Here is a 20800-nt window from a genome sequence, read left to right as displayed (position 1 = left end):
AACATACTTGAAATTGCCCATTTTCATCAATTATATCAATATTAATTATGCAGCTGACGTTCAGTGAAAATATCTCTAATTATATATATATATATATATATATATATATATATATATATATATAAGTAAAATGCAGATTTTGTTTTATTGAATTGAAAACTCCAGAATATCCATTTTATAAAATGACTTTTCCCTTTGTCTACAATATTAGGAACTAAAATGCAATCTATTTATATATCCAAAAATCCAAAAATTTTGTATTATATTAAACAAAATTACTTATCATTAAACCACGATTGCATAATAAAATATAAAAATAGGAACACAAAATTCATTTGCCTTTTGCAAAATCCTTTCCCAACAACACAGAGAGAGATGCAGTTAATGGATTATGATAACTCAATATCATTCAAATAAGAAAAAAAGGGTTAGAATACAAATCTTTAACACTGGATCAAAAAATGATATCAATCTGCCTGAAGCAGCACAGACAATGTAACTTAAAATGTGTCAAATGGAATGCAATCTGTTTTACTAAATGCTATTTTCTGTTCTAAATGTTAAGTGTAGTGTGGTCTGAAATGCACAAAACCCCTATATCTATCTATCTATCTGTCTATCTATATATACACATATATACACATACACCATATAATATCTTTATTCATAATTATGATGGAAACAAATCGATTGTTAAATGGTACAAAATTTGGTTGACAAAATAAAGCAATTAATTCTCTCATACAACTAATAATTATGTTTAGGTTTAATTGGCTTAAAATGTTTTTATTTAATAATGTAGACTGCAACTATGGACAAATCAATTAAATCAGTCACTATGGCATGCATTGTTATCTGATTCAGTGAACCATTTTACCTCACCGATTGGCCACCAGCCTGCTGTCAGGGCCCCATTTCAACCCTTAGATCTTCAATTACTGTCTGCTATATGTGTAGGCTACATATTTTAATTGGCCATAGTTTCTCAACGTAGAACAAAACCAGAAAAAGGCAGAAACAATACCCTGAGATCACAGATAGAGCTTTGGGAGAAGTCCTTCTTTAACAGCAGAATGGCTTTAGATTGCTGTGTGTGTGTGTGTGTGTGTGTGTGTGTGTGTGATCATAAGGAGGAGGGGGGGGTGGCATTTATTTCCTTCTTTTGACTATTTCTTCATTCCATGTCAGTCATTCTCACCAATGGCACAAATCATACAGCTTGAAATGCTTTATTTCTCAAGGGATTTACAGAAAAATGGAAATGGTCAACCCCCATAAACGATAGCGCACAACACTATTTGTGCTTGCTCCCAGGCCCTGCTTGTTTTCAGACATATTACGCCAATATGAAAGGCATTCATATCCAACGTATGTCAAATTGTTTACATACAGACCCAAGTCAAGAAAGGCACTTTTAAAATCCTCTTAATTAATGGATTTGAAAATATAACAAATAACACAAAAATACATATTTATATACAGTATTCTTTTATTTAGATATTGTTTTGTTCAGATTCTATGAATACAGCTGTAAATGTATTTAAATATTCAGAGGGAAACTTCATCACAACCAGCATTGTCACTTGAAAAGTCTTAACTGTGAGAATTGCACAAGATTCAGGATGTTCTGAAAAAGCAACACCAAAAAATAAAAAAGCATACATTGTATATATATATATATATATATATATATATATATATATATATAAATACATGTATTTCACTAGAGTGTGAGTTTAGCGATATTTTGGTTTTGTTCAAATTATATATAGATTTGGATAATACAAATAAAGTGTATATTTAAATAATGGATTATGTTCATCTCTCCCTGCTTCAATGAAACAGTCATACAAAATACAAAAGGACAGAACCCTTTCTTTTTAATTGGGCCTCTTATATCTACTAGGTAACTCCTGTTTTCAAGATATTGTAACATACAGTGGTGAAAGCATTATCTTGCACCTTTAGAGTGTTACATCCTTGTGAGGAAAAGCATTCCAATATGTTTTCAGTTCTTGTCAATGCTTAATTTTCTGTATATTGTTGACAATGTTGTGATACTACTATTTAGAAAAAGAAAAAAGTAACCTTTTCACTAATGAAAGTACTTTTTTTGTTGAAAATATGCCCTTATCACTAGTCTCCAAAACAGTTTTTTTTGGTTATTTTGTAAATGATGTTGCTTAAATGTAACCCCTCTCGGGTTAGTTAGAAACAAAAATGGGTAACGCTTTAGATTGTGTGGCCCAATTTAATATTAAATAGATATTCAATTGAAAATCTATTAATATTCAACTACTTGATAATTATAGTTCAACAGAATGTTAATGTAAAATCTATCTATACCAAAAACGTTGTCAATGTGAAAAATGTCTAAAGAGGACACATCTATGATATCTACACTTTAGATTGCTGAGCTGTTTTTAACTTGTGTTTTTTTTTATGCTGACAACATTTTTGGTATAGAGAGATATAACATTAATATTCTATTGATATTTATTTAGCAATTTATTGAATGTTAATAGATTATCAGTTGAATATGTATTTAATATTAAATAGCGCCACACAATCTAAAGTGTTATCCAAAAATGTATACCTAAAAACCTAATATAAAACCAAATACAAATACAACCTAACTGCTAAGCAGGTCTACCTATTATAAAAGGATTAATTAATTTGAATGACTGGTCAGAGACCACATATTCATAATCACCAGCATGCTTAAAACATAAGTGTGTTAAAGTTTTAAATACATGATCAGGTTATAGTAAGTAGACAGTTTATTTACAGATTGAGATTAAATAAATATAGGAAATAAACAGAAAAAATAAGACTCAAGTCTTAGAAAGATGAATTGTGTATTAAATTAATTACATAAACTTAAGATACTAAATATCATACATTATTTTTGCAGATTTGTTGTCTTTCTATAATGAAACCTCAGTAAACCATTAAATCTCTAAAAATAGATGCAATCTAAAAACTCTCATAACTAATTACTTCAAATAATCTCTGACATTCTTAAAATATTTTTTTATTTTTTTATTTTGCTATTAAACTGCATTAAATCCTGCCCTCAAACTGGAAACTAATAGACTGATTTCACACCTCGTTAACATTGATAACATTTAAGAGATCTGATCTTCAGCATCTAACAATGGGTGCACTTTAAACAATTAAATACTCAATTTACACACCCCACCCTAAAACAAACAAAATCCGTTTCACATTTTGCACATATCTATATTTCAACCAATAAACCAAGGAAATCACCTTCTTCAGAGGAATGATTATCAGATGCATTTAAAGGAAACAAACAACATAAAAAATGTCTACATGAATAATCAAGTAAACTGCATGGGGTCAAGTATGGTGGCATCTTGAGAGTAAAGGAGGGGGAAGGGCACAGGAATTTAGGTTCGATCTCCACTAATTTGGGGGCAGCTACCAATTCCTGCCAAGCCCTACCTTTCATTAAAAAGAAAACATATTAGCTACTTAAACTGAAGAATGAAAGTGCTTCCAAATACAAAAACACATTTGGAATTATCATCAGAAAAACTAGAATAATGGTCTTAATATTAATCATATTACCATCTAGTGTAGATGTTTTTAGTTAAATATGAAGGCATGTATAAATTGAACTTGCTTTCATGAATGCACAAACAAATCTCACATTTATAAAGTCTTTTGTGCTTTTCCTAAACACTAAATGGTAAAACATTCCTCTATGACAAAATACGGTATATAAATAGATGCCCAAAAACAAATTAAAAATGTCAAGTTGCCCATTTGAATGACATTTAATTACTTTTAAAATAAGTATTAGAAAAGATTGGTCTAAAAGATTAGCATTGTATAGTTTTGTATTTGTTCAGTTCACAGAAATGTGCTGCTCTAAGCCATAATAATTGATAAGGGGACAAAATAAACTAGACAATATACATATTTACTAAATTATAAAAACAATAGCTCAAAACCTTAATATCAAACACTACTGAAGTTGAATGTTTCCATACTAGAGAAAATAAAATGAAAAATCACTAAAGTTAATTCATTATCATATTCAAAAGAGATACAATACTTAACTATATAAATAAATAGACATTATTATTATTATTATTATTATTATTATTATTATTATTAGTAGTAGTAGTAGTAGTAGTATAAGTAGTAGTCTTTGTATATAATAATAATAATCATTATTATTATATGGATATATATATACAATTAATTAAAAAGGATTAAACTGGATATAACGTTATCCCTATTACAAATGTTGAATAGAAACAATATTCCTTCTTATAAAAGCATAAGATGACAGAAAAGGCTATTTGATCATCATTTTAAAAAGCAATACAATAAATACTCTATTTAATAGATTGGCTAGCTTTAAGTCTGAATCAGAAAATAAGTCAAACTTATTTTACAATGTGTATAATTTGCTTCTGAAATTTGGTCAGTCACCATTTCAAGCTTCAAGCTGCCTTAATCTCTTGCCATCACATGCTGACCCTACAAGAACGAAGGTCAAGGGTCAAAACCAAGGGACCTCAAAAGCTGTGGTCTGATAATTTATGCCTGAAGAGCTCTCTTCTACAAACCAAATAGCAAAATGACAAATCTGACCATGTTGTGCCACTACATAAAATTAATAGTTTGCAATGCAAAGATTTTGAAAGGTAAAATCTTATCTTATATAGATTAACATGAAAAATCTGATGCTGTTATGTTAAGTGCTCAAGAACAATAATTCATAATAAAATCAATCTTGAATGGAGGCAACCCAAATGTATGCAAATAGATTTTGCATTTCATAAATGTTTTAAGCAGATTACAGCAAATACAAAATGTTAAGAGTGCTTCCAAAGTAGCAAATTATCTGCATTCAACTCTGCAACACTCTCTCTCTCTCTCTCTGTCTCTCTCACTCCTCTCTCCCTCCCACTCTCTCTCCTCTCCTCCCTCTCTCTCCCCTCTCTCTCTCAATTCTTACAATGTGATTTGGTGGTTCTTTTCTTAGATGAATACATAGTTAATTAAACTTATTTGAAATGTATTTTCAGAGTTTCCTGAAGGTGTATAGACTTGATAGCAGACTCCACAGAAGTCAGTTATTGAACAGACTGAATTAAGCAGAAATATCCAACCTTAAGGTAAATTATACACAGAAAACAGGACAACATAATACAATAATACAAGTATTACAAGTAAGTAATCAAGTATTAAACAAAAAGTACTAAAAAAAAGTACTAAAAATAAAAAGTACTAAAAGTACCATTTAAATATAACAAGTTAAATGTAATAGCAAAAGCATATATTTGATACAAGCAATTCTTAAACTCTCTATTTGGAGACAACATGCGCTTTCATGCTGGGAATATTTATAATAATCATTTTAATGTGATAACATTTTTTATTACCAATTAATTCTACCTTACATAAGTCTGTTTTATGTTTTGTGCCAGTAAATAGAATTGTGATGAGGGTAAAGTAAGTAATTATGAATCTGCCTTTCAACACATCTCCTTCGAGGTCATCCTAACAAGCACATAACAGCATTAGGGTTTAGCAAATATACCACAAAGACAATCCTACAGAATGCAGTTTCTAGTGTGTGGAGTGTGTACTTTTCTGATGAATTAACAATGCATTTTATTGTACAAAAACTTAAGGATCATGTTGTTGTAGAATTAAACATCCAAACAAACAAACAAAAACTAAACAATGCAGGGTATATGCTAATTAACACACAGATTAAGAAAGGAGACTTAAGAAGAAAACGCACACCTGAAGCTCAAGATAATTATGATGCCATTAAATATAATTGAAAGACATCCCACACTCTCATAAATCAGACTAATAATACATTAGGGAGAATATAGGTCTCCATATCATGGTATTTGATTTGTTGCATTATTTGCTGTATGTGCTGATACTGTCATGGTCAACTCCGTTATACCAGAATAATAAAGTAGGTTTTATGAATATGGGTCTCGGTTTGTATGTTTTCTTTCTGTTTTATTTTCTGTATGCCAAGCATTTATAGTTATTATCAGACTACTGCACATTGAAAAGGAGCTCATACAGTGAATGTTTGGGGTCTGAAAGCATTCCTTGTGGTGGGATTCACTGCACAAAGGAAAAGGATTTCAAGAACTTATTTAGCAGCAATTGCTAAGGTCACATTCCCTGTGTCATAGAGTCTAAGGTTCACTTCCCACCTTCAGCTTAACATTTAATTTAATAGACATGTTCAGTATACTTAGCCTTGGCACTAGGGTACGGCAGAAAAAATATAACCTCTGAAATAAGCATGTATTTCATTTTAATATGTGGCCGTTTTCACTGCATTATGAGCTCCTAGAGAAAGGAATCTCTGAGGTGTCTGTGTTTCTTTGCAGAAAGGCAAGCATGCAGGTGGTGAGATCAGAGAACATTGGTATTAATTTAAATGGGTGAAGTGATTGCCTTTGAGTCAGAGTGATCCTGATTTGCATCACTAAGCTACAATCATTTAGAATTAATTTTTGATTTGCATCGTGGCTTAGTGATAAGTCAAAATGGAGTCGATATCGACGAGGCAATTTCAGCATAGACCACTGTCCTACTTTAAGTTGCATTCTGATTAAAATACTCAAGACATGAGAAACTGGTACTTTTCAATTAGTTGATATGACAGGGTAATACATAAGGAGTGTGGTAACTCTCTTAGAGAAAGAGTATTTGATCATTATTATTATTTATTTATTTATTTATTTATTTATCTATTTATCTATCTATTTATTTATTTATTTATTTATTAGCAGACACCCTTGTCCAGGGCGACTTATAAAATATAACCACAATACAAAGTACAATAATACAGGACAATTCAAGGCATAATTACCCTTTTTGATTTAACTCGGTTTCTGAATACAAACAAGGATCATACGGTTTGTAAAATATTCATCTATGCCTCTAAAAAATGTTCCATGAAAACCTGGAGCTCTACTGGGGAGAAACCTAGGGTAACATAAGTCATTCTACAATTCTGTAGAAGTAATACTGGAACTCTTTTCGCATCTGTTCAAGAAAACTTATTTCTTACATGACTTCAAATAATGATTAGTCTTTGAAAATATTTGAAGCATTTTATGAATTCTATGAAACAGTAGTATTTTCCTACATTATGGGTCTGATTCTCCTGGTGATTACCTAAAGAAATGCTAGCAAGACTGCATAGCTGACGTGTAGCAGAGTGGGAGAAAAATACCTTCAAAGGTTGAGAACTACCTCTGAATTCCTAGCAAGCAAACATCTTCAAATCTTTGTAAATCTCTTCTCTGCCACATTAACATGCTAGCCCTTAAATTACATTATTGCATAGCATTATTACTTGTCACCATTCTAGATCACCATCTGAATTAGGCCCTGCATAATGCAAAAGGCAAAGCCAACAGCAATAGATTGTTTGCATTCTATACTTTGTGCTTTGTGTTTTGTCACAATTTATTAATTTAAATTTAAAATAATTAATAATGATGTATCTTTAATTGCTTATTTTTTGGCATCTGGTAATAAGTAATGCAGTAAATCAGAAATAATTCAGGTTAGTGATTTGTCGCTATAATTTAACTTTAATAAATACAATAGACACTTCTCAAGATTATAGTATTCAACAGGATGCACTTCTAAGAAGTGTGTGGTAATAATTCAGGTGAAAACAACCTAAAAGATTACAAGAGTAGATTCCTAGCTGTTTGCATATCCTTTGAGGTCAGACTGAATGAGTTTGTTACATGCGGTCTTATCTTAGTCACTGTAGTTTCACCCTTATCAGTCATAAAATCTCAGCTTGCCTGAAAGAATGATTGGCCTACTATGATCACAGTAGTTAATCTACCTATATAGTGGTAAAACGTGCAGTCCTGTGTACATTCCCAGCACTAAAGCAACTGAAGTCAACTATTCTCAACACATTTAAAGAAATAACTGTTTGTTGAGGATGAAGGAACAAGAAGTGAAAGAAAAACCCAGATACACTTTGTACAGTATTAATGAGAAGTGCAATATTCCTCACCATTTATACTTATACTATCCTTTCTGTGACAGAACAGTTTAATCTGAGTAATTTACCATATCATACATTCAAAAAAACTGATAAATATAAGACCCTAGATGTATACAAAAGCTTATTATGTAATTATGAGCACTAATTACATGAGATGTGACTGTTTGACTGAAGTATGATTATTTTTCAAGAAAGCCGGTGGTTTGTAACTGCCTTTAACTGTTGTGAGAAATATCAAAAAGAGTATCAACCATCTTTAAAAAGTCAAATTACCAGAGAGGTGAACCAACCAGGAAACCCGACTAGCAACTGTCTCCTAACAAGCACAATTACAATTCTCTGGGTGTACACCAGCCTTATTAAACTCTTTGAAATCAGTACGGTCAGGATCATTAACAGGCTAAATGTGATGAGTCAGGCCTTTAGCAAAACCATCAATGTCAACTGTGTGTAAAAAACAATGTTTTAGACTCATAAAAAATAATGATTTTCACATCTTTAAGTATCTTTCTATGGAACTGTATAATTTGAAGATGGTTTTGCATACTTTCTTATTTGGTATTTTACAAGAAAAGTATGAACATACATATAATTCATACTACCCACATGTAATCTGTTTGGTTTAACTTCCATAATGTATACCAACATTACATCAGCACCTAAGATGTTAGAATACACAGCATTAACTGAAACAAAAAGTAAATACAAATAAGGATATAAACTAACATTTAAATTAAGATGCACTGACACAAATACAAATTAAAAAAATACTTCAGACTGCCACTGCTGCACACAGGAAAACATCAAATGAAAGCTCCAGTTATTGCATCACACATATTTCAGGAAGATGGTGTGTCATTTGAAGAAACCAGCAAAACTCTAATTATCCATCCACATTATTAATCACATTCTTTTTTGTAAGATTTCTGTTAATTCACCATATTACTAGCAACTACAATGTCTATAGCAGTTAAATAGTGTATAAAACAAATTAAATTAAACATCACAAAAAACACATTCAGAGAGGAAAAATTCCTTAAGCAACTTAACCAAAAAATGAAGTAATAAAAAATTCAGTTGAAACACAGCTGCATCTGCTATTTTTAGACCAATATCAAGATTTTGGGTACCAGTGCCACATTGAAGGATGAAAATAACCAACAAAAATACAACAGCTAGCATCCATCTCACACTACACACACAATTACAATTACTTGACAATCAGTATATTCAAATGCAATTCTCTCTTGCAAAAGGCATTATAGACATAGGCCTAGATGCAGGTAGAGACTCCATAATACTCTAGCTCAAATAACACTGTGTTCAGCAGTAAGAGTTCAGATTCAAGGCAGTTTACTAAAACCAAAAGACCTTATGCCACAAATAACTAAGACTTAGGATCACACATTCATCATATTTCAGTTAAAATATTTGATTTTTGTTTATAAAAAGTAAGCCCTCTTTGGATAAAGCATTTGTCAAAGAAATAACTCATGAAATGTGAATAGTCAAATATGTGATGCTTTCAAAACAAATCTATTTAATCAAGTTACAAGAAGGTTTTAAGAAAGCCTATCACAAGTAAATGGAAAGATTGATATTTTAACATTACTGAATAAACCAAAAAACTCTCTGGTTGATTGTACGATGTTTTGTGGTAGGACAAAACAAAAGAAAGAACTCAAAGTTGGGACATGCTGACCAATTGGATATTTGGGGGGGAAAAAAGAAAAGCTAATGTGAAGAACAACAAAACACCAACTGTGATCCCTTTTGCTGGGCTGTTAATCCTCTGGTCTTAGTGCCCTTATTAAAACTGAGAAACAGAATATTTTAGCCAAAACCCTGATGCCACCTGTCAAGAAGCTCGGGCTTGGTCACCAAAATACTCTAGCACACATCCCAGTCTAAGACCAAATGGTTAGTTGAGCACAAAGTTGATGGTTTTCATTGGACATACACATTCTCAGACCTCAAGCCAATAGGAGATGTATGTTATGAACAAAACATAAAATTTAATAAGCACAAGTCACAAAACCCAGAGGGGCTGGAGAGACTCTGTAGGGAGAAGTGCCCAGTTCTGCTTCGGGAGAAACTGATTAACTTATTAAAAAGTTACAGGAAGCAACACCTTCCATGTAATCAAAGTTAAAGGAGGCTTCACAAAAAGTACAATACAATACATTCGAGCATGAGGTATTTAGCAATATTCATATGCTATTGACAGTACTGTTTTGATGGTAGTGTACACCTGCATTTTCCAAGTCAACATTTTAAGTTACAAGTGTGTGAATAGATCTGAAAGCTCCTGTAACTAGACCCACAATAAAACCACTGGCTTACCGATCTCCCTTTGGTTTTCTTTTTTGCACAGTCTTCCCTTTGGGCCGCCGCTCACTGCCTATGCAGGGGGCACCTCCTGGACCTGTTACCCGTAACGATTCTAAGCCTTTAGATGATTTTTTAAAAGTAAATTCCACTGGTTCTCCTTCTTTAAGACTTCGGAATCCTTCCATGTAAAGCTTGCTCTGCAGAAGTAGAAAAATAAATTATATTTAGATTAAAGTATCATACTTACAATAGAAGTTTTTTGTATTTTTTTAAGTTTAAGTTAACATGTATCTCAAGATTGCCTCTGTCTTGAAGAGAATCAAATGAACACTCTACTAAGAGATCAATAGTACTACATGAAAAGGGAATTAATCAAATACAGAAACTATGGAAGGTAAGCGCAACATGGATTCTTTTCTGCAACACCAGACTCATCCCACAATATGTGTGTACAGACATGATTGGGCACTCAGTGTATAATGGCACAAGTAATCTGGAGATATAGGAGGAATGAAAAATGAGTAAATGAGTGACATTATATCTGGGTAACAAGGTAACAAAGTTATCACATAATAATTTGATCTTGTGTTTGTACTTGATCTTTCAACTTGAATACCAACAGGGTAAATAAGGCCGACCAAATATCTGGGAAGCCTTCCCTCTTTTGCACATACATGTGCTCATATAGCTCCTGGGAAAAAAAATGCACAGACCAAGTACTGCGCTTGAGTCATTTATCTTGATTAATTATAATAATCGGTTGGGAATTATGCAAATGACATCAGGGCACACAGTGAGGGAGGTATTTGATATGCAAACCATATTCACTTAAGGGTGCTAACTTTACTAGGGGCCTCAGCGTGTGCAAAAAGTACCAATTATTGAAACCAGGTGGTGAAGTGACTAAATCACGATCACATTAGTGGAGGACCACGGTAGTGCTGTGTGGGCAAACAAATGGGGGTGAGACTGTGGTGCCGAAACAGGAGAGGAACACTGATGAGAGCAAAGCAGCTGCAGAGGAAGAGGAAGAGAAAGAGGAAAAGGACGAGGACGAGGACAAGGAAACAAGCATCGTGGCTTGTGTGAAGTGGAGGTAATAACTAAATACATATTGAACACCATTATCTTGCAATGCGATCTGCATAAAACAGTTAAATATACTACAAGTGCACAAGTGGTGCTCTCCTCATTCAAGAAACGACTGCCTACCTGCCCAGCAGCATTACAGCCCTCCCTCTATTCTTTCTAGTGGCCTTATAAACTTTAATGAATTGTGTGTAAACCTTTTAGTAACTCCACATGTAGAATTCTGCCTGTTGACAACTTGCTAATGCATCATTTAGCTCACTTTATTTGTACATATAATTAGCATAGTAAATGGAGGCCCATAGGGAGAAACTCACATACAGTAACTACAAACACAGAGCCCCACCATAAATGAGCTCCTTCAAACAGTGGAACTGGTGAGGTTTTACAAGAGCACACTCACAGTATATATTTACACCAGCCATTACTGGAGTGTGTACATCAGCTCTTAAACAAGGGTCAAGGCCAAGCTACCCGATACTGCGGTGGTTGCATTTGATGTTGCGTCATATTCATATTATCAACTGATACATACACAGAAACAGACACTTTATGGCATAAATATAGTTTCCACAAATAAATATTCAGATTTAAAACAAAATACACTGCATTACACTGCATTAAATTTAAAACTCTAAAATCAATCTCTACTTCACGTCTCTCTAGATGATATACAACCATGTGTGCGCATAATGATCTCTTACATGTGCTCCAAAGGCATGTTTAAAGCAAGTTTATGTTCAGAAATAATGTCACCCCACCGGAAGACTTATTCTGCCTACAATGGGTCAGCTGCCCCTGATCTTAATGGACCGCGTCTTCATTTTATGAGTGTAAAACATATTACCGGCAGTAGAAGCAATTTTATTGCTGCTAACAGAACTGAAAGGCATTTCCCAGAGTACTTTAATAATAACCATCATTATTAAAAACAACAACAACAAAATGCATTACAAAGCATCTCATACAAATTAAAATGATTCCCACTAAAATACATGAACTTTATAGAATGTGCTGAACTTAAACTAATAGCTTGGCTTCATTATGTATATATAATATATATATACAGTTCTGGAAAAAATGAAGAGACCACTTAACGTTGATTTCTGAATTTGGAGTGGTCTCTTATTTTTTTCCAGAGCTGTATTTAAAATAGCATATGTATCTTCTTTATATTCATATGACTTCTAAATCTCGTATTATAGTACCAGACACCTCTGAGTGTGAAAGTAACTGCCGTCTATTGGAAAATACTGCAAATTAATACTTTATTTCACTGAATATTTTATTTTTTGATCTAACCTTTAAATGCATGTCATTTCTTAAAGTGTTTTTATTTCTACCAATAGCACTTTCCTGCCTTAAATAACAGGTGGTTGCTTTTTTAGATGGGAAACCAAACCTTAATGGAAAATATATTTCACAATGATGAGTTGGGGTGTCAGAACCATGTGCTCAATTTAAGTGCAGTCTGATGCTGGAACTCACTTTTGCTTTATTCGCATTTTAGTTGCAGAATTATTCTATTCAGGATGCTAAATCTCAGTCTGACATCAAAAAGCATATTATACATTTCCACCAATAAAATGTACTATACATTTAGATTGCTGTATAATTCAGGTATTTCATTGTAATGATTGGGAAACTTTGTTCTTCTTGCAGTAACACTGATGATTTTGGTAGAGTTGGAATACAGATTTTTGTTATTCATACAAGCCATGCATTGTAGTGTATGTGGCTCTGTTAGTCTGAAGCTAAAGTATAAAATAATAAAAACAAAATGTATTTAATTAATTCACTGATATTTGACGTTCCTGCTAGCAAACTGGCCTTCACCATTTTACTATAACATATAGTAACAATACTTAAGAACTGCATTTAAAATTGTCCTGAAGCCATCAAAATATAATGTACAATTGACAATTGTAAAGATGTTCCTCTAAGTATTTATTGATTTACATAATCTGTACGTATATGTACGTCAAATTACTACTTTGTGCTGAACCTTAAAATGCAGGTACTTCTTTACAAAATGTGAAATTAATAACTCTTTAAAACAGGCTAAAAATAATCACATCAGTAAGGATTTCAAATTTAATCTCAAAATGTAGCTAGTATTGGCAGAAAAGTAGGATTTAACTTTAAGGGGAGGAAAAAAAAACAGTAATTTAACATTTACATGTGGTCTATCGTTGTGCTTAGCACGGAATGTCCAATATCCTTCTTCTCCAATACATGACTTATGGAGGAGGATTTAGGTCATAAAGCTACTGATACTTTGCACACTCTTGCCCAACAATATTCAATGGTCTTCAGGAACAAGCTGCAAGTCTGTCCTTAAAGGATCGGAATTCTTCCCACTGTTTCTCTACCCAGGAGGACAATCACAAACCCCATCGCTGAGGAATGTGACCCACCTCTCATTGCCAAGCACAGTCAAAATCTGGCTTGAAGCCAGCTATAGTTCTGATATTAGCGAAACAAGCAAACCAGCTTCAAGTTCGGCGTTCTTGCTTTTCTTAAAAGACATTTACAAAAATTGTATTACATCTAGTTATACTTGCACACCTGTCTCTTGTGGGAAGGCTAAGAATAACTTAGTTACTTAGAAACTATTTAGAAACACTAGCAAAACAAACAAATATGTCAAGTAAATGACAGATGATTTAAGTAATCTATGTAATACACTGATCCAGGTTGTTGCAGAGAAAAGACTTTCAGCTGACAAATGCTTCCCTTAGTTATAATTCAAACATGTCTACTCTTAATCACACATTCAACCCCACCCCCACTCCTTCAAAAGAAAATGGCAACTAGGTGGAAAAGGTACAAGTATAAATATATATATATATATATTATCTGTGACAGACAAATACATACATACATATATTTTCTTGTGTCAGTGCCTCAGAGTTGCATGCATTTAAATTAGGATTTTTTCCATTTATCTACACACCATATTCCACACATACACACAAAAAGGATATTAAAAAAAATTAAAAAACGAAATATCATAATTGGAAAAGTCTCCACCCCCCTGAGTTAGGGCTTGGTGGAAGCACCTTTGGCAGCAAATATGGCTATGAGTCTGTTGGGATAGCTCTCTACCAACTTTGGAAACTAGATTTGCCAATATTTATCTGTTCTTCTTTACAAAACTGTTCAAGCTCTGTCAAGTTCCATGGGGAGCGTTGATGGACAGCAATCTTCAAGTCATGCCACAGATTTCTAATTGAATTAAGATCAGGGCTCTGACTGGGCCACTCAAGGACATTTACATTTTTTTTTTACTTAGTCACTCCAGTAGGACTTTTCCGTACTTTGTGCCATACTTTGTGCCATTCATTTCCCTTCTACCCTGACAAGTTCTCCAGTTCCCCCACATCCCCATAACAAGATCCTGCCACCACCATGGTTCACAGTAGGAATGGTGTTCTTTGGGTGATGCACTACATTGGGATTGTGCCAAATATATTGCTTTGCATTTAGGGCAAAAAGTTATTTCGTTTAAACAAACCACACAACTTTTTGCCATATGGCTACAGAATCTCCTGAGTGTTTTTATTGCATACTTCAAATGGGATTCATGGATTCATACAGGCCAGATTTATGAAGTTCTTGGGACATTGTTGTCACATTCACACTTTGCCCAGTCTTGCCAATAACAGCTTGTAGTTCTTGCAAAGTTACCATTGGCCTGTTGGTAGCCTCTCTGATCAGTCTCCTTCTTGCTCAGTCATCCAATTTGGAGGGACGGCCTGATCTAGGCAAGGCCTTGGGGATGCCATACACCTTCTTCTAAATAATCATCTTGGGATAGTCAAGGACTATTTTTTATACCCATCCTGATCTGTGCCTTTCAATAGCTTTGTCCCAGAGTTTTTTTTTAAAGCTCCTTGGTAACTCAAGGTTGAGTCTTTGCTTTGAAATGCACTACCCAGCAGAGGGAACCTACAGGAACTGCTTACTTTATCCTTAAATAATGTGAATCACTACAATTTAACACAGGTGGAGCCCACTTAACTTGGTGTGCGATTGTGAAGGTGATTGCTTAACACCTGAGTTTGTTTAGGTTTGATATTACAAGGGGGTGGATACTTATCCAACCAAGCTATTTCTGTTTTTATTTTTAAATCAATTTTCTACACATTTCTATAATATATTTACCACTTAGAAGTTATGGGGTAGGATGTGTAGATAAATGGAAAATAAAATAAAATAAAATAAAATAAATATTAATGCATTTTAATTCCTGGCTATAAGGCAAGAAAATGTGAACATTTTGAAAGGGGGTACAGACTTTCTACGGGCACTGTATATATATTATACACAAACACATTTTAGTAATTTGTACTTTGTCATTATCTTATGGTCTTTTCCATAGGTAACAACATTCACACTGAAATGCACAGGAAATTCATTGAATGAATGGAAAATGGAAAATTCCTGCGATAAACACTGAGCAATTCAGAAGCTAAAAGTGCAGAATATTATAGTCACCTAATTAAAGAAACTGCTTAACCTTAACCACTACAATAGAATGGATATACTTCACACTATAAATCTATTTTGTTTTTAGTGAAATAAGTTGCAATCACAGTGCATAGTGAAGTAATTATTTCACTTAGCATACCAATTATTTTTTAAGATGCCAAATATCAGTGTTTTGTGAAATAACTGAAGGAGAATACAAATTATGAGGAGAGAAAAGGAGGAAACCTAATGTAACCAAGTAGAACTGAAAGATACTGGAAACACAAAGAAGTGACGTTCTCCAAAACCGAGAGATGTGGCAAACTTTAATAACAATTGATGGAACTTTCTAGTGAGGAAAAAAGCTTTTACATTAGAACTCTGAAACTGAAAAGTAACAAACTACACAATTATACATTTAAAAAACAATCTGTGAAAAGATTCTGAAATTCTGTTTAACTGGTATTTAGACCTAGTACACAGTCTAAAATATGGCTGTGACTTGTGAGTGCACTTTTTGTTCTTAATACAGTTTGAGGACATGGTTTGGTTACAGAGGACAGCAATAACTGCTCTTGTTAATCCTGTTTGGAACATGAAGGGAGTTTTTTGTGAATTCAGTTATGTTTGCTAATGCACTGTGTGTGAATTTTACATTTGTACTAGGTAAGTGTAGTTTTCCTCAATAGATTTATATGCAAACAATCAATCAGTCATTTCCATAACAGGGCTAATTCTGTACATGTGCCTGTCAGTGCGATGACACTCCCCAGATGTTTTCCAACCCCCTGCATCAGGGGACCAGTCAGTCGCTTGTTTGGGGCTGTGCAGATCAGGCGCTCAGAAGTGTGACCAAGACAGCGGGACAAATGTGATCAGGGAACTGGCTGCTAAGGCACAACGACTGCATAGCTTGTAAAGTGTTTTAGTTTTACCCAAATAACTTCCTTTCTTTTTGACACAAAACAAAACAATTACGCAACAGTACTTTTTCATCCTCCCTTTCCTCTGCCCCAATCCAAAAGTTAGTAACCTAGCAACAGGTTGACACTTTGTATCTACCGTATTAGCACTAAAAGAAATGTATTCTCACACTCTTCAGTATTAAGGCAAATTGGCCGATAGACTTGAAACTGGGTTATTTTTGAATGCATCACTTTCAGTTCTTAGTTTCAACAGGGTACTCGTGTCAGTTATGAATATCAGTGTATGAACAACAAAGAAAAAAACATTCCATTCATGAAGGCTACAATTAGTTTTTTTTCACAGGCACTAAAATTACTTTACATATCTCCCCAAAGATGATAATGCCAGGGATGTAACTGAAGACTATCATTAAAGAAACATTTGTACATGATTTGTACACTAGAATATTTAAGCTGCTAATAAGACTTTGCCTCTCATCTCAAGTGGTAAGGTTGCTGAGTTTGCCTTCAACAAATTTTAACAGATTTTAAGAATAGAAAGAGAACCATAGCAGGTAAATATTAAATTAATAGATATATTGTATATATCCCACTACCATGAGAAATTGCTTATTAATTCATTTTACAGTGTGGACACTAAAAATCTTCAGCAGCAGATGCACTGCATACCTGTGAAACTGAAACTTGCTCAAACTTGACAAAGGGCCCGAATACCTGCTGCCATGTAGTCCTTGGCAGCCCTCATAGGAGTGTGAATTATGCCAACTGATGTGGTCCTGAACAAATGTTTACTGGGAGCTTTGACCAACATGCTTGGCCTACTTGTGACAATAGATACTTGTAAAAACCAATGGCCAGCAGTAAATGCCTAGGGAATCAGTCAACTGCACTACCTATTTATTTTTTTCTAAAGCCGAAACAAAGCAATTCAATATATTACTAAATCAGTTCAAAACTTTGAACACTAAGTTGTATACGATTGAACACATTAAAGGAAATTCTTAAAGCACTGTCAATACTGCTTCTTCAACTGCTTCTCGTTCGATAAAATGGAAAGACAAAATGCAAAAGAGCATTACAATAAATCAAATATACTGGAATGGCTACACCACAGATCAGCATTTAAAATTGTATTTACAGAACCAATACTTTAAAAACAGGGTAAATCCCAATATGCAATATTTGCTAGGAAATAGGAAAATCATGAGTATCATTTTGCTATTTTTAACATCATTATTATATTCATTAATAGCTTTACATTCAGTGAGAACTGAAACCCCTCCTTAGTGGCAAAACTGTATTCCCCTCACAAACATGCATCCCTATCCTGAAGAAAAAGAAAAAGAAAAAGGTTGCGATGCAGAATTAAGCATTAACCATCCCAGTAACACACAAACATGCACCAACTAGTCCACCAGTCATCTAGTCCACAGCATTAATGAAGGGAGATATGACTCACGTTTAAAGTAAATTGAAATATATAATGTATCAAAAAAATTAAAAATCATTTGATTTTGAATATATTAAACAATTTTAAATTTCTGGAAAATAATGTCCCACTCTCAATAAAATAGACCACTAGGTCTATATGAAATCCATTTTATTACTTCATTATATATAATATAAGAGAAGCTGAGAAGCAGGTGCGTAAAAAAACAAGTTTGTATTTCTAACAAATTATTGATTAATTTTGCTTAACTCCATTTAAATTATTAATTAATTATGTTCGTCACCTTGGATACATTGTAGTAGTAGTAGTAGTAGTAGTAGTAGTAGTAATAATGCTATTATTATTATTATTATTATTATTATTATTATCATTATTATTATTAATTACATGCATACATACATACCAATTGTTTTCAATGTCCCATCACAACAATCTCGTTCAACAGACTGTGGTGGCATCAAATTGAACTTGTGAGTGTCATGTTTTGTTTTTTAACTTTATAACTTTATATAATGAAATATGATTTAATAGGAGTTATTTGGCCACATGCTATGTGTCCTTTCTTTACTTCATACACAAACGTATGTATTGTATGACAGTATAGGATGAAAATGTTGATTCTTATCCTACCGAGACCCACCATTATAACTCTTATTTAGTAATTGGTTGTTGTTTTCACTCAATCGATAATGGAGCTGCAGTAGCGAGAGTGAAGTGCAGCACAAGAGGCGGGCGGCGCTTTTCTATTTTTTTTTATTGTTTTTTACAGGTTATGTATGGTGTATGAAAGGTGCTAAAAATAGTTTTTTCATGCGTTCCAAGTTTCTTGAAGCTTCTTATTATACAAACCCTGTACTCTTTAATTGTTTTAATATATATATATATAGGTTCTTTAAACTGACTTTGTTGTAATGTGTTTGAGTGCCTGATTTCTGTTTTTTACCCTGAATTCCGCGATTCTGTCTCTCTGCGACGCGGATTTCATATAGCCCTAGACCACTTAATGGTCTGATAATACAATGGTTTAACCTCAGCTGTCTTGAATCTCTCTCTCTACCATTTTCCATAGCCAATATGATAGATTCAACCAAACTAACCAATAACACCTATGTTACCATCAAGACAGTTTGCGGTTTCTGAGAAATCCGTCTGGGAAACGTCATAATACCTCTCTCTGGCAGGAAATATCTCTGCAGGTTACCATGGTTTTATATTGAGTGAAATCTAGTCAGTGATCAAAAAATGCAGCCACAACAGGCACTGATTATAACTACTTTGTCAGCCTCTGTGTGCCTTCTGTTGCTGGAGAACATCTTTTGTTCACATTTGAGATGCCTACATTATTAATACAAAGAAAGGAAGCTATGGAGTGATAAGTCCTTGCTCAAGTATCAGAAAGTGAAAGGTGCATTTCAATATGATTTTTTAAATGTATATTGTATATGTATATGACATGCATACAATTTAGAAGGTCAGCCATCTCTTTTGACATAGAGCAGTACATACCATTTGTTAAAAATACCATGTTTTCAAAGAGGAAAATAAAAACGGTCTACCTGACAAAAAAGATGTGGAATATTTATATGTTAAGAGATAAAAGGATTACATAATTCTCTAGTTTAAACCCATTGATGGTCAATAAAATGTATGTACCCTATTCTTTGGATTCACAAGCAGACATATCTGCAACCGTTATTGTAGGTTGAATTTTCAGTTGTAAATTACCTGTATTTTAGATTCAGCTGTAATACAAAAAGGTCTTCACATTTTTTTCTTAAATAGGTTAAGGTCATTTAAGATTTTAATAAACGTGTTGTGTATCAAAACAAAAATGAACCTTTTAACTAAAAATATTAAGATCAGAAGCAAAGAACACCAACCACTACAGTAAAAGGAAATAAGATACAGAGCAAAACTAATTTAAGTCAAAGAACCTGAGTTGTATTTTTGTAAATTTAATTATTCATCAGAGTGGGCTAGTAAAAACAAAAATATGGTGGGAAAGGTCCTTCACAGACAATTCTCTCTCTTTTCTGATAATTTGCAAATTGTCTATGCATTTTATGCCCTGCTAAATATTTAGGCTTAAGTTATTACAACATGATTTTCGCATGCAATATGTTTCACATATATAGTCTTAATATTTAGACTATATTTTTGATATATCCAATAAAGACATTTAAAGCCATTTTTGTTTAAAACATACAACTCTAAGCAAAAATGCTTTTCAGCTCATCTATTTAAACTATATAGCTAGTAATATTAAATGGATATCAATACTTATAACTTCACACTCCAATATGTGTCTGTTTTTTAAGAATCTGGACTTTCTGAGTTAAAACCTTGAGGTACATGTGTATACATGTAATGTCTGTGATGTGTTTTACAATATAATGTAATTTAGTTCAAAACATAACTTAACTTCACCTAATAGTTTCCATACAATAAAATTGGATCTTGACACCACACCTTCAAATT

The 20800-nt window shown here is 33.2% G+C and overlaps 1 protein-coding gene across 2 annotated transcripts in view; it reads right to left on the bottom strand.

Moving 5' to 3' along the window:
• Positions 1 to 20800, bottom strand: part of lin28b (lin-28 homolog B (C. elegans)) — a 40385-nt gene that overhangs the window by 7185 nt on the left and 12400 nt on the right. For both annotated transcript variants that reach the window (XM_066701830.1, XM_066701822.1), the window contains exon 3: positions 10397 to 10581. In XM_066701830.1, the coding sequence (XP_066557927.1) occupies positions 10397 to 10581 (185 nt within the window). The remainder of the gene's footprint in view (positions 1 to 10396; positions 10582 to 20800) is intronic.

Source organism: Amia ocellicauda, chromosome 1 (assembly GCF_036373705.1).
Source record: "Amia ocellicauda isolate fAmiCal2 chromosome 1, fAmiCal2.hap1, whole genome shotgun sequence".
Classification (NCBI taxonomy): Eukaryota; Metazoa; Chordata; class Actinopteri; order Amiiformes; family Amiidae; genus Amia; species Amia ocellicauda.
This window is presented reverse-complemented; position numbering and strand designations above follow the sequence as displayed.